We start from the raw sequence: 21,982 nt of genomic DNA, 5'->3' as shown, positions 1-21,982 counted from the left end.
AGCGAGTTCAAACTGTACATCGCAAAGCCACTCCGCGAGCTATCGCAATGGTTGAAAATACTTTGGAGTGGTTATTGCACATCCACATTTCTCCGAAGTAACAGTTTAGGGCAGTACATATTACAAATGATACCTGGTCCCTCGTGGCTACGTTTAATTTAACATGGAGTTCTAGCTCTCACGATTGCCTTGAGCAACCTTAATTACCCTTTCTTCTAATCTCTTCTCCATTTCTTACTAAGTTCTCCAAACTTTTTTTTTAATGTGATTTCTCTCCTGAGTTTGCCTGCCTTGTTCTGACTTTGCCTGAAGGTCTTGATTGACGCGTGTAATTATAATTATAAAAGATGATGGTTCGGGGAGCCTCCAGCAGCCTTGATTAGTACGAGGAGCAAGACCTGGAATATTTTATACTTCCTTATTTAAATGTATGTACATTTACATTAAAAAAACACGGTCTAATTTTAAATAATCTGAAGCTTCTTCCACCTCTTTGTTTTCAAACTAGAGGGTTTTGTGTGATGATATTTCAAGCTCCAATTTCTTACAGCTTCAAAGAGACCACAGAACCTGCGCGAATTTCAAAGCCTTTTTCCCTAAGCGGGGACATTTCCATCTTGGAGGGTCTGCTCGATAAGCAACAAATAGCACGCTCCCTTCTAGTTTTCTGTCGGAAAGTGTCCCGGGGAAGGTCTGATTTATCTTCCCAGCAAACCGGCGAAAGAGAACTTTTTTGTGGGATGTTCAAGACAAACTTCGCAGAAGCAAATAAATTAAATAAATAAATGGAGGACTGAAACTTTTCTGCTGGGAAGTCTAAATCCAAAGCCGATCAAAAAGACTTAGAGGGAAGTATTTAAGAAAGAGAGAAATCCGCATCCTGCCCCCCTTCCTCTCCCGCTGACCATTCCCGTTTGCTGCCAGCCCAGAGCCGCTCTGAGCGATCCCTCACTGAGAGCGGCGGCTTCAGCCAGGCGCGGGGCGAGAGTCACGGTCACGCAGCCTGTCCCCGGCGCAGCGACACAGCCCCGGGCACAGGCTGGCACAGCCCCGGGCACGGAGCGGGGCGGCCCCGGCCAATGCGCCGGAGAAGGCAGCGTGTGGCCGCGCGGCAGGCACAGCACCCCTCTGCAGCTGGGGAAGTTTATAATGCGAGTTTGCTGCTTCGCCTCACACACCTCTTACGCCCAACTTTACGAGACTGTTTACACCACGAAAAGTGTATCCAATACAGGCTCTGCTCTACTCTCTTTTTCCCCCTTTCCTTTTCTTCCCTTTCTTTTCTTGCCCTCCTCTTTTCTCTCCTCTCCTCTCCTCTCCTCTCCTCTCCTCTCCTCTCCTCTCCTCTCCTCTCCTCTCCTCTCCTCTCCTCTCCTCTTCTCTTCTCCCTTTCATCCCTCTGCTCCTTGTTTTAAACACATCACCAATACAGTACGAAAGGGAGAGTACCTCGAAACCTTCCAAATCCCGTAGCCAACGGGCGCCTTTCATCATTCTGCCGAGGAAATATTGCTTTTAATTCCTAGGGATTCATTTGAGCGGAGGCTGTTAGTGCCTCCAACTCGGGCTTTATAAAGTAAACTGTCCCCTCTAGAGAACTGACCCCCCCCCCCCCGCCAAAACCGAAACACAAAAATATACTTTTTTTCTGTATCTTTTTTTGATCCACTGTCAGGGAAACAGAGTGGGTGCTTCAGGCTGAAATACTTTCGGCAGCAAAGCACACACCACAGAGGATCGCTTTCCAAAGCCTTTTATCTGCTGCGAATCATTCAGTGTTGCCTTACGGAGATGTCGATCCTCTCCGGTCCGAAATAGAGAACCATTTCCAAACAGTCAATTATTGACCGAAAAGCTATTTTTCAAGCCCGGCCAAGCTTACTGCCGCACGCTGGAATGCACTGCCGCCTTATAAACACCTGGCAGCAGCGTGATGCAAAACTACAGGAGACTCCGCAGTGAGGAGTGAGCTGGGCCAAGTGGGTGGTAAAGCATCGCCGTGATTGCCTTTCTTTTATTGCTAAGTGAGTCATCAGTGAGGTGTCGTAACCCTTCACCTCCTCCAGCCTCTGTCTGCTCCGGCCCGCCCGGGTCGGGGCGCAGGGCCCCGCCGCGCCCCCGGCCGCATCGCCCCGGCTCGGGGCGCACTCCCTCCCGCGGGGCCGCCCGTCCCCCAGGCGGCACGGCACGGCACGGCACGGCACGGCACGGCACGCGTGTGGGCAGGGACGGTTACTCATTTCTAGCTGCAAGGCAGCTTTCCCACGGAGATTGTGCTGAACAAACTGGAAGGCGTGGAAGGGCTGAGGCCCCGGGGAGGTGCGAAAGCTGAGGCACCCCCGGGCGCCCTTCGGGAGGTGGTGAGCCCTGCCCAGAGCTGGCGGGAGGGGTTGCCTGGATCAACAGCATCAGCAGCGAAGAGCAGCCTTTTCCGCGCGGCAGCCTTGATCCGTTAGGGCACTTAGAGATCCAGGTTTGCAAGCAGGAACTCTGCTAGATTTTTTTTGTTTCTCCCCCCGCCGCGATAAATCACGAGTTCCGTAGGGAAAACGCCTTCTAGTCCCGCGCTGCTTGGACCTGTTGCCGCTAACGGGTAAACGTGCTCGCTCTGATCGCTCCTGCCTGCCGCGGGGGTGGCGGTTTCCCCTCCCGAAGGGGAGGCGAGGAGGTGAATCGGAAAGCGGGGGCCCCTCTCCGCTCCCGCCCGCCCGCCCAGAAGCGGAGCCGCTGCCCGGCGCGGTGCTCCGCGGTGCGGCACGGGCGGCAGCGCTGCCGGCGGGAGCCGCCGCGGGGCCGGGCCGAAGGGACGCCGCGGACGGTCCCGGCGCTCCCTTCCGCCGCCGCGAACCCACCGCCCCTTTCCAACACTGACAATTATTTACTTTTCTGATGAGGCTCTTCTGTTTCTGCCTGTGCTGCCCTTTTGGAGCCGCGAGTGGAACATCTAGTTAAAAAAGCAAGAGCTTGGTCTGGAAATAGAACTCCAAACATATTTGTATATAAAGCAAGGCTTCTGTCAGGGCTGAGCACCGGTTTCTGTATCATAAGAGATAATTGATTTCTATCCTGCACAGACAGGCTTAAAAATGAAATTTCTTTTGCTGAGGCAACTGACCTTGATCTGTTGGTGGAATAAAAAGGATGTTTTAGGTCTGCTTCCCCCCCCCCCGCCCCTAATAATTGTGTTTTGAAGCTTGGAAAAGTTTAGTTAAAAAAATAATTTAATAGCTGATCTTTATCATGAAAAAAGTTCAAGCTCATATATATATATCTAGCTCATATAAGATTTCTCCACACATAAGCATAAAATCATAAAACAAACCATAAGAAGATAAACTAGGCATAGTTTATACTGAGAAATCTTGATAAGGTTTGTGTACATATGCATGTCTGTTCATTCTACATAAGAATGTATTAATATATATTAATATATAAGGTTGCATATCTATGTAATATATGTAATGTACTCGTCTAATATGTGAGTAAACTCTAGACATTAATAATAATCTGGCATGAGAAGTTGTAACGGTTTTCCCCACAATGCTGCCAAATGCAACTCCTGCTGCAGATAATTCTTCCCTTTCACCCTATATAAAGACAAGTTTGAGAGCTGACCTTTAAACTGCTCACACGGACGAGTGGCTGGAGGCGTTTTGTCAGCATTGGAGGTTTCCCTCTGGAGACCACAGGCATCATCACTATTACTTTACCTGATGTATTTGGGTATTTAAAATCAGACTAACTGGAAAAAATTGTGTGTAAATGTAAATACTGTCCTTTTTGTAGATAGGTCATTTGCAGTATCATGATGGGAAAAGTATTTAATGGGAAGAAAATTGATAAAAGTAAAGAATAACAGCAAAAGTTCTCTATTATAAAAAAATCACCCACGGCTCATGTCTTGCAGCCCTCACACAGCCCAAACAGTTCACTCCTGTGGAAGCTTTGCCTGCATCATTGCTGGCCAAAATCCTAATCCAAACTTTTAAGAGTAATATGTGCTGTCTTTGTTAATCATATGAAATATCATTATATATGCATATTAATAATAATAATAATAATAATAATACAGAAAACCAAATCTTGCCAAACTCAAGAGTACTAATTATAATACTGTAAACTGCCTGAGGACATGCATTAAAATTAAGATGGTGGTAACTATTATACAAGCTGAAAAATTTTACAGTAAGAAACTACAAGTAGATTATTTTTCCTCTTACATAACCTTTTTTTCAAGTTAATGAAACAGTTATTTCTGTTAAATAATCATAGCTAATGCTTATAAAAATTGCAGAGTGTCCCTGATGACACTAAGACAAGAGGCTGGTTAGAGGAAGAATAAAACTAGTCAAGTAGCTTTGTATTGCCCCAGAATCTGGTAGAAGAAAAAAATCATGGCACTTCCATAAAAATTTTCATAAGTCCATACAATGTTCTTCATTTGGAAGATAGTATGTATTATTAAGATTTTGTGAATTCCAGCTGCCTCTTTGACTATGTGACTGTAAACCTAAGCGCAGGTGTCAACAACGGGTAGTGCCCACTCACACTCCAGCTCCAGGCTGGTTGTGTTTGCTCTCCAAGGGACAGATCCACTGCTAATTAAATTGGTGGAGTCTGATTTGCATTCATGGGAGCTGGGTGAGGCCCTCGTTGCTGGGAGAAAGCTAGGTCATTCTTGCTGTGACAGATCACTGATTTATACCGAAAACTAACTTATTGCCAGATGGGTGAAGGCACTTGGTGCATCTTTGCAAAGCAGGTGCTCCCTGACGAGGGCACCTCTCAGCCCCTGTGGTGGGAAGCAGCAAGTGCCCCTGGCCTGAGGGACTGGCAGGCCCTCACAAGCCCACCTGCTCTGCCTTGAGAGGAAAAAGCAAAGGAGGCACTGGGAAGGACTGGACAAAAGTGAAAGTCCGGGGATGGGATTTACTCTTAAGAGCACTTGGCCCTGGTGCTGATTGTACTTACACCCTGGGAGGACAGCTTTTTCTTCCAAAGAATTACTCTCCAAGTGCAAATAAGAACAGAATCCAGCTCCTTCCTATTTGGTTCTCTCCACCTCCAAGCAGAGGCCCGCAGGGTGGTGCTGGTTACGTTTAACCCTTACAGGTACGTGGTTATCAGTTTACAATGCTGAGTTAGATGCTCTTTCCAGGGATGCCACCATGGGCTTTGACTGTGCAGTGTCACGCAAGGGCAGAATCTTTCCCCTGACCCAGAGTACACAGGATTTCAGAGAGTTTTACAGGATTTAGACCTGCTTTTTCTGGGCAATGCTTTGCAAATCTGTCCTGGTATATCTGTGGTACAGCACATGTATAAGTGCATTTTAGAGGTATGGTGACAAGAGTGCTCTGCTAACTTATGACTCCCACCAATCTGTTTCTCATATCCACACGATTTAGGGAACCCAGACCTGCCAGTCTTTTGGAAACCATGAAAATGGCACTTAGTTGGTCTAAATATGACAGATAAGAGTGTCTTATTTTCCCTTCCTCTTGGGTTGTATCATTTCACCCTGAGAAACCTTATGTGAGTGACCACTCCAGATTCATGAGATGTCTTATTATTTTACTATCCCATGCCGAAGGCTGAGGAGAGAGGACCAGAGGCTCCTCCAGCACCTTTCCTCCCTGGCAGCCAGAAAGAGCAAAAGTCAGAGCAAGGCCCAAGAGAGAGAGGCCCAGCTGGACAGCTGGACTCATCCCCCTTTTCCATGTGTTTCTGGGAGCAGAGCTGTGCGGAGGCGCACCCCACACCTGTTGAGAGGCACCAAAGGGTCTCTGGCTTTGAATTCTCTGCGGCTTTGCTTGGATCAGCCCTCCTGGCCCAGTATGGCCTGACCCTGGTCACAGCCATGTCTGACAGCCTAGGAGCACCCTGTGCTCTCTGCCTGTTGTGGACGGGATACCCTGACAACACTGCCAGAGGGACCACATGGCTCCCTTTGAGGAGAGGCACCAGGAATCCACCCTGGAGTGGGGCTGGCACCAGGCACAGCTGGCCAGGAGGCAGGCAGTAGTGGGACTGGTGGTGTGATCCATGGGGCATTTGTCCTCCATTTGCTCCATTTGCAGCCCAGTGACCCTCATTATGGTGTTGGGCACAGTTCTTGTGCGGGAAGAGTAGAGTACGAGAAGAGGGTGAGAAGGGAGGCCCTGGGGGCCAGCTGCCTGGGACACAGCCAGGTCCGAGGTCGGAGCCCTTCCTGTGGGCACCCTCACCTTCCCCAGGAGAAGCAGCAGCTCCAGCCGGGAGATCAAGATCAGGTTTCAGCTATGTTTGAAGCTATTTCCTGCAGCTGTTGCTGCACCCTCCATCCCCACCATCCCAAAGCCTCCTTTGATGGCGAGGTGCCCATATCACACCCAGCAGCAGTGCGAGCGCCTCGCCTGCCATGTGATGACGCACTTTGGGCCCAAGAGGAGGAGAGCGAGCCCTGGTTCCCACCTACAGGCCAAAGCTCCTTTCTTTCATCCTTGCCATAGACTGCTGCGCCGAGGCACAGCCTTGCAAAACTCCAGGCTGTGGAACCTGCAGCGCTGCTGGGCTGGCTTGCAAAGAGCCTTCTGCTCTGTGAAGGAGAGGTTTCCCTTGGCAAGCCTTCTTCAGCCCTGCTCGGCCCGGCCTGGACCCAGGCACAGGCTGACTGGGCCGGGGATGCTATCACACCACCAAAGGAAAGGCACCTAGCTCCTGGTGTCTGGTGAGAGGCAGAATGACCCGAGATAGGAAGCGCAAGGAGAAGGGCACGGAGGTGTCGGGGAGAGGCAACCGCTGGGGCTCGGCCACAGCCGCTGCAGCCCTGGCAGCCCAGGGCAGCTGGCTGTGCAATGCCCCTCGCTCCTGCAAGCCAGAGCAACCCGTGCCTGCTGGCTTTCTGATGGGGAACGGGTGCTGTTTCCGTATACTACTGAAAGTATTCACTTCTTTGCTGCTCTGAAGCCTTAACCGACTTATTATCCAGCCCATCCCCACTGAATGCTGATACATCTGCATTTTTAGCTATAAAAAAGAATCTGCATTTGACATGTGTATTATAGAAAAGACCCGAAAACATTCCTGAGGTTTTCTTCAACAAGAATAGTCAGGCCAGAAACAATTTAAATCTAATTTTTGCAAAAGTTTATACACTCACACACACAATTTCACAGTTATTAGCAATTGTAATAGATAAAGATACCATTAATTATCTGATTATATATTTGATAATCACATTATCTATGGAGAAAATTGTTATTCACTGAATCATCAGCTGTTTTCTTACATTTTTACGTTGTATCGTAAAGTTGCTTTTTGCTTAAATACACATGCCAATTAATCAGTTTTGTTGTTTTGCCCAATTGTAATGTTTTTTTTCAGTTTGGACAGTCCAAGTCTAGTATATTTATGCAGCGTCTTCAAAACAGTTAGAAAACTGTTACTTACCAACTGATGTAAGTCCATGTTTTATAGATTCCTGTATGATGGCTGTGTGGGAACCAGAAGACATTATTAAGTGTAAATATACAGTACCCTTGGGTGCAAGGTGTACAGCATTGAGTACAGAAGAGGTGCAGCCTGTAAACTTTTCTGGCCTTGAGATCCAGGCTATAATAGCCTTCAGTGAAAGTCAGTGTGATGAACAGCAACAAAAAAAAATTATCCAAGAATTCAGAAAGCAACAAGTATGCCTTTGAGTGGACTCTGTACTTTTTCCAGCGTTAGTGACCTGCTGTAAACCATGTATCCCATTTCATGATAGTCTCTAATCAGAAGAATTGGAACTTGTGATAGGTTTGGCACGTCACGTGATTTTGTACAGCTTGATAAGAGGACCCTGTTATAAAGTGACAGCAAAAGAGATAAGAACTCTTGGCAGATAATGGCAGAGAAATGATTAACCTAGAGTGGAGAGGTGCTATGAAGCCCAGAGAGTAGAAGGTTGTAAAGTTGTGGGGTCATAAGATCATACTAAGTGGATGAAAAGCCATACCAACGTAAGTGTAATGACTATAAACTCATACTTGTGACCTGTCTTCCTGATGTCATCACCTCTTTGTGCAGTGGACAGCAAGCATGGTTGTTTTGGCTTCTGTAAACACTCCTTGGATGGCAAAACAAGCAAGCATTAATTCCTTAAAGGAGGCTTCTGAATGTGCTGGGATTCTACACTCTGAGTAACAGCACCAGCAAATCTCTGGTGGCAGTTTGTCAGACAAAATTATTTTATTGCCCCCATCCTCAGGCTGGAGGCTATCTCCAGGCTGTAGCCATTTAGTTGAAAGCGTACACTACTTTCTCAGTAAAGAGCTTTACAGCATGGTTAAACATTGATATCCCAGTATTACGATACATAGAGAGTGTTGCGCTTACCTCTGAGGCTGTGAGGTACAATACCTATTCACAACATGTCAACTGGCTGTCAAGTGTTTTGCTACAAATAATTATTATAAAGGTGGGCAGCTGTGTAGACAACTGGGTGATTTTTCAGCTCAGCCATGAGGGGGTCAGGTTCTGCTTTCACAGCCACCAAAGGAAATGCAGGGGCACGCCGGCTCCCTGGGTGATGCCGTGCTGCATTTACAGCAGCCTGAGCGCAGTGTGGCTTCTCCTTGCACTGCAGTGCCACCGGCAGCCTTTGCAGCTGTAGCCCAATAGATTAAGTCTGCATACACTTTGTGAGATCAGACTCAAGCCTGAATAATCAGATGATATTTGATATTTCCAGTCTCTTGAAAAATAGAGTGAAGTTATTCCACTGTGGGCTAGATCTGAAGCCTCTTGAAGTCAGCAGGAGTTTTTTCTCTTTAAATTTGCGGAGGGCTGTGAAGCAGCATATGCTCTTTTATATACTTTGTCATGATGGTTAGACTTTGATGATAAACTGGCAGACAGGTTAGTTCCTGCTCAAACTGAACTGCTTTTCAGGCTTCTCCCAGCCAGGATGAGAGCTAGAGACCCGGTCTGAAAATGGGGTTGATGTGGCAAACTGCAGTGATTGGGCCTTACATCCAGGAACCCTGAATTATCATTTGGTCTGTGCAGTACTGTCCCCCTCTAGAGCCCCTTGTAGCAAGGACTGCAGGCTGTAGAAGGAAGATCTGATTTTCCAAATTCTTATTAAACAACTGCATGTGCATTTTTATGCTTTATTTACCATGCTGGAGTGTATTAATCAGACATCTGTTTACCCAATTAATGTCACAATCATAAACGCTCATTTTGTCTATGGTACATACAGCAAGTAAAATCATACAGATTTGTGCATCAAAAACTTCCAGATATCAGGTTTTTCTTCCTTTTTTATACCTGTAATTATACTTGCAAAGTGAGCAAACTGTACCAAGCTACCTCACAACAATGCCATGAATATTATTGGCTTGCAATGTGTATGAAATGCTTTAAAAGTAAAGCATGTTATGTGAGTGTATCTTCCTATTTATTACAGGAAAAAAATTAATTTACAAGTCTGGTTAAACAGATACTGTGAGTGTTTTTTCAGGGTCACTGATATTTTTTATCTGTTTAGACTGAATGAAAGCTGGAACCCGGCTTTTACAACAGATTTCATACAAACCTGAAGAATTTGATTCTCTGCCTATTCTAATTCAGTTGGTCAGCAAATAGATTTTCACTTCTATTCATAAAAAATGAAAACAATAATTTATTCCATCAGAAAAAGCATGTCTTTGGGGACTGGGGATAAGATAAATGAGAAAAGCTGCAAATGATACTGTGGTTAGACACTTTTCACTGTGTTATCAGAGACATTGCTGGAGCACTGTTGGCCCATATATGAGTCTCAATAAAGGAATCTGCCGTATGTGGGGGAGAAAGATATTAAATCATAGGAAATATAAAGAAACTTCATGCTTTTGGCTTCAAACTCTGTCATTCCTTTCCTTTTTTGCATCAGTATCAAATGTCAGGGTCACTGAAAAATGTTCTTTTTTTCCTTTCTGATACTTTGTCTCCAAGGATAGAGGAATGTATGCCAGGTGCATAACCAGACAAACTTTCTTTGCCTTTCTTTATACCTAGTCCAGTGGGGGAAAAGAACCTCAGGGAAACTCCAGGACAATCTATATCAGTCTCTGATCCAGCAGCTCGATATGTTTAGCAGTAATATGTTTGGGCCCCAGCTGAAAAAAGTACATAAGGGTGTGCGTAATGAGGCATACGAGTTATATCACTGATGCTAAGTACCTGAGTTTAGGGCTGAATACTTTGCTTGATCAGGAATTTTGAACTGTAGCTTTTCACATGGAAGTCCCTGGTAAAACAACCACTGACCTTACTCGGAGCAACTTTTCCTAACCGTGGTTAAAGCATCATAAACTTATTTTCTAGCTCGGTGTTTTTTTCAGCACCCTGCACTGTCCCGTCCACCCCCCCCCCCCCCCCCCCCTTTCTTTTTCTCTTTTCATCCTGAGAGGGTGAGACAAGGCTTTGAAAGGTAATTTTATTATTTCACACATGCTTTTCTGTCTCAGGTCTTTCAGGAAGATAATTAATTGAAAAACATTTAGTGTCCTTTTTTTTTTTTTTTTTGCCAGTTCTTGTATGATGAAATTGTCCCTTGTTTGTCCCTCAGACAAATGTCCCTCAAAGAAAGTGTACCTGATTTCAAAAGCTTGGCAACAATCCCTCCTTTGACTCTTGCACATAAAATTATTTTGCAACCATTGACCACAAAAATGAAGTCAGAAGGAGTTTCTTCTCTTGTGGGCATTTTCACAAGTGGCATTTCATTTGGGCACGTAAGGATGTTAAGAAACAAGCTCTGGAAATGGACTGATGAATGAACAGTGACCTTTTCAAAGACTTTTAATCCCTGACTTGTATATGTTCGTGTAAATTTAGTGAGGTCAGTCAGGATTTTGTAATTTTCCTGTAAGATTTTGGATGTTGATCCTCCAAATCCAGTATGTTCCTTGTTGTCTTTCTATGATACATCTCAGAAAAGGTAACTGTTCAGCACAGAACACATCAAATGAGTGACATGATCCTCGTTCTACTGAAAGTCCAGGGCAAATGTGGCATTGACCCTGGCATGGCACCTACCAGGCATGAGCTGTCTGCTCCTGAGAGTAGTTCAGTTTGGTTTCAGCTGGAGGTTTGCTTAGGTGGAAAGAGATTTGCAAACTCTGTTCTTTGATCTGGAAATCACTCTTTTAAAACTTTTCTTCATTTCAGTCATTCCAATATTCGTCCTGATCTATCACAGACATTTAAAATTCTTTTGGATGCTTCAGTGTATTTTCTCCACCTTCATGAATTTTATATTATTTTACATGTGCAAAATCAAGGCATTAAAAATACAGTTTTATGCCTTTTCCCCAGTAGTTCTGTAAAAGAAATTAAGAGAATCTGGTATATCTGGTGATCTTCACCTTTTGGGTTTTTCAGTGAAGTAATTACAGTACTGAAATGTAAAGCTGACATTTATTAAGTTATTTCCATTGGTTGATTCTCAATTCCTGTTTGGTCTTGCATTATGACTGCACTATTGACTGCCTTGCTAGTTTTGTTTTCTTACATATCTATATTCTACATGTTATATTTATGCCCTCAGTAACAGAACGTAATGGCATTGAAATGCATTTCAGCATATGCTACTCCTTACTCGTGATTTTCAGCATATTCAAATACAACTCTGGTGAGCAGAAGCATGGTAAGTTCTTTGTGGGTGTTCAGGATGTGAACTGTTTTCCCCGATTACATTAATCAGAATATTTTAGTCTCTCATATGTTTCTGTTCTCTGTTTGGATGAACATGATTTGATAGAAACCATATTTGGAGATGAATAATGAATTGTAGGAATTATAAAATTGCTTCCTGTGACTTTTCCCTAATAATTACTTACAAAAATTTATTTCAGTGAATATTTCTGCTAATAAATTAATATCTGGAAGAGGAGGTAAATGAAGACATTTGTAAGTACTTTCTTGGGTTAAATGAGCAATTAGGAAGCCTTCAGGACTGCTTAGGAGGAAAGCTCAGTTCTGTGCAGAAGGAAGCAATACAGTTGTGGATCACAGAAGTCCCCTTTTGGCCTTAACTGAAGGAGTAGCATGAGCTCTGGTAGGACACAGATATAGTGCTAGCTCTCTGCAGTGGAGAAATAAAACTTTTTCTTGGTGTGAGAAAAGTTATCTAGGCAAGTTTTATCTGCCTGTCTATCTATGTAAGTAGCTTCAATTTTAATTTCTTGCACACGTCCTTTTCTTCAATAATCCAACTTATTGGCATACAAAGAGAAATGTTATTAATTAGTTACACACGGAACCTTTTCAAAGCTTATCTAGGAGATATTTACTATAAATAGGAGCAGAGTGTTTGACTTTGTGAGAAAAGAACAGATTTTTGTGAAACAGGCAGGGGGAAATGACTTCCACGTATGTAGCAGCAACAGGTGTTGTGAACTCATCCATCATCTCACACAGCGCTCATGAGCAGAAAACTGTTTCTTCTTAGAGCACTATTAATAAAATATCAGGAGTATCTTACTTTGGAAGGAGGAGAGGAGAAAGAGAGGAGAAAGGGTCTCAACATAGATCTTAAGTGGAACTTAAAATCTTTTGAATTTGGTAGCTAGATTCTCTGTTTTTTCAAGATACTTACATATGTACAGGGATGACAAGTTACCATCCCTGCTCCCCCAATCCCCCAGACCCCCAACACCTTAGCTTGAGGCAGGATGGAAATACCAAATCTTACCTCAGTAAATTAAATCCTGAAAGACCCTGAGTGCTATGGTGAGTTTCTGACTAATTTCTACCCCTGAAGGAAGCTGCATGTGTACTACGCTGCACGCGGACTAGCTTTGCTTGAGACCACGGAGTAAGAGCAAGTTGAATGCTAATGGAAGGTGAAAGACTGGCAAAAGAAAACAGTTCAGAATGGCATTTCATGTCTAAGCAAAGGGGGTTTCCCTACTGAAACTCATTTATTGAACCAGGAGTAGAAGGATATCTGGAGTCTGATGAACTGTAGAACAGCATGTAACACACAACTCAATGAGCCACCTTCAAGCCAGAGGGAAGAGGAATCAAGGCTTAGTGCTCAAGCGATGGGTCAGATCTGGTGCAGAGGAGGGCTTCCGCTTCTTTCTGTCTTCCCAATGTGCAAGTGCAGAATTTGCTCGAGTTTCAAAGCTGACTTTCATTGGGAAGGACACTGGACAGGAGAGAAAAGTGGGGTAAAGGCCATTCAGAAATAAGCATTTCTGACAATTTTGTTAATAACTGTGAGAAATGTAGCACCTGGCAGGAGAGATAAGTGGATTTTCCTAAGCTCTGTTATAGGCAGGTAAATATTGCTCTGGTTTATGGCACTAATAATTAAACAGAACACTAGTCTTTCTCTTGGCAATTTAAAATTTAAGGTGGTTGTTTTCTAGAGGTGTATGCTGAAATACGAACAGCAGTAACTACTTTAGATGTAAGCTTCATAATAAAAAACCATATATATTCTGTCCAATGGATATATTTCATAAGGATATATAGCCCTGAAGAAACACATTTTTTTCATTGTCTTCTAAGTCATCCAGGCACCGCTCTTGGTAAATATTGCAGTTCTTAAAAACCAGAACAAGTAGACTTAAGATCTGAGAAATACTTCATTCCTTCAAGAACATAGTCTCCCTAGTGCAGTTACATGAATAATAGATTAGTATAACATTAATTAATATTTTTGTATCTTTTTATACAATGTGCCCACAGTTTGTTGTACAGTATACTTATTTTATTTTATATGCTTAGGCCACAGTAAAAAATGCAGATGACCCTAGAATTGGAGGCCGTGTATATCTGGGGAGAGCAGTAGCACCTGGGATTTCCGAGTCCTGACTTTCAGGGAGCAGCTTTAAATCAGACTGTTAATGCATCTGCAGTGGCATGCAAATCTTTAGCTCCTGTTCAGCCATTCTGTTTGTATAATGCCTAGACCGAGTTCTTTGTCTCAGACTAGGGCTTCTGGGTACTTCTACCACACCAGGAAATACAAACTGGTGTTCAGGTACCCTTATTAACTGTAAACTCACATTATTCTCATCCTAAAACTGTTACTCTTGCTTTCCTCTGGTCACCACTGCCTAACCTCCCATTAGACTGAAATGCTTTTCAGTGGTCCAGACAACAGCGTGTACCATTAAGATGGAGACCTGATCATGACCTCCAGAAAATACTATATTACAAATATATACTTATATATACACAATAAGAGATATTTAACAGAGCAATAGTAGGATGATAAAAAAAAAACAAACAGCTTTTTTCAGGGCCCTGAGGTCACTAATAGGCCATAATGGCCCTGATTAGCTTCACCTGGGTCCCCACTCATATGGTCCTCAACCATGGGGCCATGGGCTCTTTTAAGCTCCAGCTGGTGACTTCTTCCCCGAGCTGTGCTGGGTGGGGGCTTGTTCCTGAATTATTCTTTGCATTTCCTGGCTTCACCTCAGAGCTGGTTGATTTTATTGCTCTCACCCAATCACCACTGGAGCATCGGTAGGACTTGCTACTGCTCTGCTTGACCATCTCCTGCGCTGTGGGACTGCGCTCTGTCAGTGAGTTCCCTACTCAGTCTATGTTGTTGCTGCCCTTAGCTCCCAGTTTGCCTCCTTGTAGGGTGCAGCTGGCCCTTGGTGTTTCCCGACAGCTTTTGTAGGTGGTATCCTCATCCTTTCCTAGGAACGGGCAATAACTACTTCTATAATGAAGCATAGGGCCTTGCTGTGCACTAGGGTGTGCTTTTCATTTAGAATGTGGAAGCTTTTCAAATAGCAGTCTGATTGTCTTGAGAGCCTCCCTATAGATATATAGTCTTGGATTTATTTTTTTTTTTTTATAAAGGGGGAAGCTATTTTGCTTGTATAGCTCACAACAAAGAGCAGCTAAGAAGAACATGCTCTTTCCCTTGTGTGGTGTCTGGACAGGGCACCACTGACCTTCACAAGATCTTGCTTGTGAAAAGTTTGTACCAGCTCTACACCAGGTGGCTGCTGTGTGGGTACACAGCCCTTCTCAGCTGCTCACTAGTGCCTTGAGAGGGGACAGAGTGCTTGTCCAGGTGAGAAGTTAAGGCCAGGACATGTGTAATGTGTGGCTCAAACCCATTTTTGAAAAATAATGCCTGAACCTTGTGTTACTATTAACTCGCTGCCATGTTTGACACTCATGCATCAGTTGATGGGAGGTAATGACTAACAATAACTATTGATTTTTCATTTCATATTAATGGCATGGCAAGTTCTGAATCTGATAGTGAGGGTGGGATGCTAGTGTAGACACTCCTATTTAGCTGTAAAAGAAGTGTCTTCTTGCCTTCCATGGATCCTTACCTCGTATCTCAAGAAGCTGTATAGAATTCTCTCATTAAAACATCAGAGTTTCACAAACTATAAAATATACACAATTTTGTGATGATTTTCATCTTGGTGCAAACATCCATTAAGCTTAAAATAAATAAATGTACTGGATCAATTATTTACCCAAAGCACACTGAGACAAATGATAAACACTGAATGACAGAAGAGGGATGGAATGGGGTGGAAGTTCTTTCTGACTCAAGATCAGTGTTCAGGCAAATGTAGAGAGAAACTGATTTCAGCTGGTGGAGATTCCAACCAGCTCTATCATTTTATTTATAAAAAGAAATAAGGACCTAGAATCCTTTCCTAACTTATCCTAGTGAGAACTGTATTAGTCACTGAAACTGTAGTTGTATAAAATGTTGGGAAAGGACAAGAGCTGAGACTATTGTTTCAAAGGTTTGGAAAATGTTCTATAATTTTGCAACAGACTCTAAGGCTTTGGCAGGAAGTCAAACATTTCTATATCATTTCTCCTATAGTATCAGTGGACTTAAAAAACTAGCAGAATTCAAGTGAAATTGTTGTAGCTTAAAATGTTTCCACAACATGAATAAAAGCACATTTTGTTACTTCAAACAGAAACACTTTTATCTCTTGCTTCTTCATTCTGTTGCTGTCTTATCTTATTCCTCCTCCCTTTTGACTTTAGATCTCTCTCTCTCTCTTTTTTTTTTTTTTTTTTTTTTTCCCCTTCTTTGCCTGGTCCTTCACTGTCTTCTGTTGTGGACAGCTTTCCTCTGGCTGCTGCTGCTTCTTCCAATATATGTCTGAAATCTTACCTTGGCACCTGCACCGAGAACATTCTGAAATGCAGATGTTGAGGATGTTCTCAAGTTAGGCTTTTGTGCTGCTTGCAGTAATAGCACTGCTGCTGTTACCAGAAATTATTCCTTTATGTAAGAAAGGGTACAGTAAATATTCTATATATGCAATACTAAAATAGCAGGCAACACTGGCAGCCTAAGGCTGTACTCTTGCACTGTAGTCTATGGAAGAATAAGGATTGCTTTTAACCTTTGAGCTTGTACTGTATTTCTTCACCTCCTTTGATAGCATTGGCCTCAATTGCAGCATGGCATTTGGATCCCCACAGTTTTGTTCTGCCGGAAAGTTACAATTAACAATGTTGTTTCAGTTCCCAAGTCCCTCTCATTACACTGAACACTGGGGGCTGTTGGGACCTCATTCCTGATCTGGTCTATGCTGAAAGAAGCTGCACAGGGAAAACCTGTCTTACAGGGAGCTTTTGTTGAGCAGACAGTTTGTGAAGCTACAGCCTCAGTGGTTCTGCCACGTAAAAAGGTCCTGTTCTGTAAAAAAAACCCCCACCCATCCAAATACCACAGAAAATGCTAAAAAGCTTCAGCTCTGGGGCTTTATAATAGATTCTCATGGGATATGAAGCTAATCCTGATCCTATTGCAAAAGGTTTTTTGCTGAGAAAGGCTTCAGCTCAGACAACCATGTCAACATGTTTAACTGCCTCATATATGGGAGGTAACTGTGTTAATAACTTAAAAAGTGAATACACATTTATCATACCTGCACGTGGTCTAATGGGCTGAGTTCTATACAAGCTTTATGAGAAGGTATCATATCTTATCTGTGAATCTTCTATGCCTTGATTGTTATAAAAACAGTTATGATCCCACTTCATCATATTACACTTTGACCAACCTGCCCCAAATATAACCATCCCAGAAATTCCGCAGCTATGTTTTTGATTCTGCCAAACCATCTTTGAGATGAGCTGACTAGAAAATACAAGTTAAACATGTTAAAATTGAAACCTCCAAGAAACCTGAGCCTTCCATGCAAGACTTCTGTATGCACAGGCGAACTCTGAGACCTGGCAGACTTTCACACGTTGGACCTGTAAACCTGCAGCTTTCTGCTTATGGAAGATAAAAAGAACCATCTTTAAAGCAGACAGACTGAAGTGGCTGGATAGTGAATAAGGTGATCCTTACTTTATCTTTGATTTCATTACCCACAATGTTGAAAGCTGTTTGCAATGTATAGTACTTTGTACTTCTCCTTAAGCCTCAATTGCTTTTATACCATTGTTCTGAGAAGCTGTTTAGAGAATTTCGAATCACTGGTGATATGATTCAGTCCTAGAGTCACTCCAAAGCACAAAGGCCCTATTATCCTACCAGGTTACTGAAGTGTTGTAAAGGAGAGTTTGCTACTTGTAGTTTTCTGAACAGTTTATCACATTTCAAGCATGCCACACGAGGAGAATCCTTAATAAAGTACACAACTTAGAGATGAAGCCTACTTGGTACCCTTCCCACACAGTGTGAACATGTCTTTAGATAAGGTACCGCTAATACAGTCTACATTGCTTCACAGGAAGTGTCATGTTTCCAGGACCATCCACCTGCTTCATAATTGGGTACACAGATTCACTAGTAAGAAACTAAGTTTCATTAGATATATTAATGGTTTTATTATGGCCTAATGGTTTTCACAGAACTTTGCACCTGTTTTACAAAGGTTTGATGTTAAATTAGGGCTGCTTTATTAGCAGATGTGTTTATATTGACATTTTAGTAGAAACCAGGTGAATTGTTGGGCTAACCCAATGGAAGTATATCTGAATGCGGAATTGTACTGATTTATCAACATTTACCAAGTGATTTAGCAACATCAACAACTTTAGTTGTATCCATCTTAAAACTGTGTTTAAACAGGACAGTCATAATAACAGAAGGGGAAATTCACTAAGATATAACACACATCTTTGGAATCAGAACAACATTTTAGAGAGGCTAATAGAACTGCTTTGGCTGACTTGGTTTCTCCTGGATTTATAAGTGTCTTTTTATTTCCCCATTTTAAATGGGATGAAGTGTTATTAGCTGAAATTCAGCAGATATCTTCTTAGGGTGAAGTGGTGGTGGTGAGTGGGAGAAGACAAAGCCTTTTCCTTATTCCCTTAGAAGAACATCAGCAGGGCACAACTCCACATCATGCTTCCTGGATGACTGGGCAGAGAGATCCCTCGAGTACCTAAGGAAGCAGTCTTACTCCCACCACGTCACATGTGTTTTTACAGGCAATTCCATCGTGTTCTGTGGACTCTTACATTTTTTTATTCATAATTTTCTGTGGACAGTTTTTTTGACTTTGTGTTACTTTATTTCTCCTTCTTTAGTTATCAAATAAATTAAATCAAACCTTTATTGATGTTCAGGAAAAACAATAGTGTGAGACAAAGCTGTTTTCATTAATATAAGCAGTTTCTGTACAAAAAGGATTCATCTCTGTTAATAGGGAGGAACAATTCTGTAGTGGGGTTTCCTGTACATCTGTGCTAAAGTGGAGCACATATCATCCTAGTGAGGGAAGTGCAACATATGAAGCTATTAGAGATGACCTGTAATATGGAAAAGAAAAAAACGTTCAGATGAATGCATTAAAAAATCCCTTTATCATGCTGGTATTTGTGTTGAAGCAAACTATTTTATAATTCAAGCTGTCATGAGGGGCTGCCCTGCCAGGATACGTACAATGAGAAGGCAGAGTAGTCTGTTGATCTGTCTTTATTATGTAGTATATATAATATGTACTGGAGTTAATTTGAAAAGTGTCAAAAGTGCATTTTTAATTGTGTGACTTTTTTTTTTTTAACTGAAAAACATCCCAGATGAGATATGCTTAACAGTGTGTAACATGCACAAGGTGGTTAGAATGCTTTTGGTGAGCTTTAAGTGATGCTTAAAATTATGATCCCAAAGGATGTTTTTATCTCATAAACACCTCACATCTACTGTGTTTTAATGTCATGTTATTGTTACATGTTCCTTCTCTGTCTATGTGACTGTGCAAGATCAGTTAATCACGCTTCAGGTAGTGTGATTCAAAAGAGTTTTGTTAAAGTCAGTATTGAGCTATGGTAATTCACACTTGCTGAAGATCTAGTCCAAGGTTCATAAAGTGCATTGAAATAAGAGATAACAGGTACCACAGAAATGCAAAATATTATGTCAGTGAGATAAATGGAAGAAAACTGTCTTCAATTTTTACCAATGGAAAAACACAAAAGTCTGAAAGAAAGTCTTAGGTATGTTATAGCTTTAATCTGCAATGACTTCTGTTTTTCTGGTATCGGTTCTCTATTTTGTCATACACAGTAAAATATCCTGCTTAATTCAACTTCATCCCTCCATTGCAGATTAACAATTGTCAAACTGGTTCTCTTGGAATTACGGTTGCTAGATCTTGGGCATGAATAGAGTTTTCTAATGAATAGACTGATGCAAAATGATTTGGGAAGTATTTAAGTTAAAAAGGGAGAAACAGAAATGTTACTTGTACTTTCAAAATGCTTGATCAGAAAAGCCAGCTTTATCATGTTTGGTTTTGCTGGGGGGGGGTGTGTGTGTGAGGGATGCACTTTACATTGCAAATTTGATTGATGCTTCTACATGCTATCATGATACAAGTAATTGCGAAGAGGAGGGTGTCTCAGTGATACACGTGGTAGGCTCTGTCATTCTTGAGGCCTGGCTATTCTTTCTGCTTTCACTCCAGCAGAGTATCTGGGAATTTAGTTTTAGAACCTTGGCTACGGAGCTTGGGAGCCAAATCAAGAATGATGTCTATTTGAACTGGCAAACAGTGAATGACTGGTGCTGAGCATAAGTAATCCATATTGTGAAGCTTTAAGGCGCCATTAGTTTTTAAGAAGCATTTACTGTCAGTATTCCTGAAATACTAACTTTTTGAGGCATAGAGGTCTGTCCTTTTGAATATTCTTGAATAAAGCATAAGGTAATCCCTCTTATAGGCAATATGCATGTGCGTCCCACAGTGAAAAATGTGTGTCCTTGGGCCTGGTGGGACAAATTCTTCCCTTTGTTACATGAGAGAAAATGGAGAGTAATGTCATAGCTGTTGCTGATTTCTTCAGTACTCAGTGATGCAAATGAGGGCTGAATTCATCCCACTGCCTATATCTGGTATTTTGCATAGAAATGCTTGCTGTGCTGAAACATACTCACATTTGCAAGAATGTGCCTGTGTAGTTTACATTTCCAATTTTAATTTTTGAGCCATGCGTAAGAGACTCCAGGGAACAGTGTGTACTGTCAGCAGAAGTTATCTTTTTGATGAATCAGGCACATTGTTTGTACCCCTGCATTTGATAGACGTGTTGTAATAAGGTCCTGAACTGCTTACTGTGTCTTTATGTACCTTCCCTCTCAGCAGTTGTAACTATTGTGCTGCTTGACCTATATTAATGGGACTACAAACAACAAGTTTAACCATTAACTTGTGAGCTCTGTTTAAATGGATTTTGCCAAGAGATGAGAACTGAAGATTTAAGGAGGTAAAAATTAAAAAGAGGGCTATGCAGTGTGAAGTTTTTCAGTGCTTACTGATTTGATGTGGAGAGTGGGAAGGAGTTCAAAGACCCAAGAATAAAACTCAACATCATATTATTATGGTCTGAACAACTAGTGCCATTCAAGGTATGGAAAAGTGCTCTCTTAAATGTTTTGTTTGTTAAATAACTTGTGCATTTTATCTGTTTGGTTACTCCAATGAGGATTGCTTGCTGTATTATCTGTAGCCACACATACTCTGTAGCAAGAGCAGGCTAAGAGATTTACACTGAAGGGGGGTAAATATTGCCTGCTACTGCTGCCTAGGAAAAGGGAGACTGGTTTTCAGTAACTGGTGAGGAGACAGTGAAAGCTAGAAAAAGACCAAGTGAAAGGAGCTAGTGTCAGACTAGTGCTTTAGATATAGAAAGAACAGTCTGATTTAGCTTGATTTAGTTGGGCTGCATCTCAGGAACTTGGGTTCTGTGCACAGAACTTGAATTTTAGATCATTTAATAAAAGCCAAAACTCTCATTTCTGATATATATACGACTATATTACGCAGGAATAAGCAACTGTGACTGCTGATCCATGGTAACTGCCCCATGTGTGCACAAAGCCAACAGCAAATGTGTGATGGTTCAATATCTGGTGTGACTTGATCCTTTGTGGAAAAGTGATTCTGTGTCTCTAAGTTTATTGACATCAGTGATTTTTGCCTGAGGTTCTTAAAGGGTAGGCATGCAAAAGTTAAATGGGGGAGGGGGGTATGGTCTGGGATGGCCTGCCCAAAACCTCTGTCTTCCCCAATAAAACTGCCTCATCTTATGCACATAGGCATTTAAATCTGCTACTGTTTGTATTTGGTGGTTTTCTCTCACTGCTGGGATTTCACCATTCTGGCTCCACAGGGCATATGTAGGTGTCTTGTGCAATCAAATAGTGTGTGTTCTGCTGGGTCCTAGTGATTGATAGTGCCAGAAATTTGTGCTTTAGCTGAAAGTAGCAGCTGATATTCATAGGTGCAAATGTCTATGTTCATTCTCTGCAGCTGAGCTCTTAGGCATTGTTACAGCTGTGAATTAAGCATTAGGTAGCCCTGTGCACATAATCAAAACTGAGAATCTGAGTGAAAATCTCTCACGTTTGAGAGTCTACTGCAAGGGCTGTTGCAGAAACACAGAACTGCCTATTTTATGTTAAGTGCAGCAAAACATGCAGTGAGAAACGTGCTTTAGAAATGTGTGGTATTTATGTGTTGGTCCTTATTCCAATGTAGTTAAACTG

At 42.4% G+C, this 21,982-nt stretch overlaps 1 protein-coding gene across 1 annotated transcript in view; it reads right to left on the bottom strand.

Annotated features, from left to right (window-relative positions):
* NR5A2 (nuclear receptor subfamily 5 group A member 2) overlaps positions 1-7,683 on the bottom strand; it is a 99,210-nt gene extending 91,527 nt beyond the window's left edge. The window contains exon 1 of the mRNA XM_069789387.1: positions 7,432-7,683. Within this exon, the coding sequence (XP_069645488.1) occupies positions 7,432-7,495 (64 nt within the window). The 5' untranslated portion in view covers positions 7,496-7,683. The remainder of the gene's footprint in view (positions 1-7,431) is intronic.
* Positions 7,684-21,982: the final 14,299 nt, after the last annotated feature.

Source organism: Haliaeetus albicilla, chromosome 8 (assembly GCF_947461875.1).
Source record: "Haliaeetus albicilla chromosome 8, bHalAlb1.1, whole genome shotgun sequence".
Classification (NCBI taxonomy): Eukaryota; Metazoa; Chordata; class Aves; order Accipitriformes; family Accipitridae; genus Haliaeetus; species Haliaeetus albicilla.
This window is presented reverse-complemented; position numbering and strand designations above follow the sequence as displayed.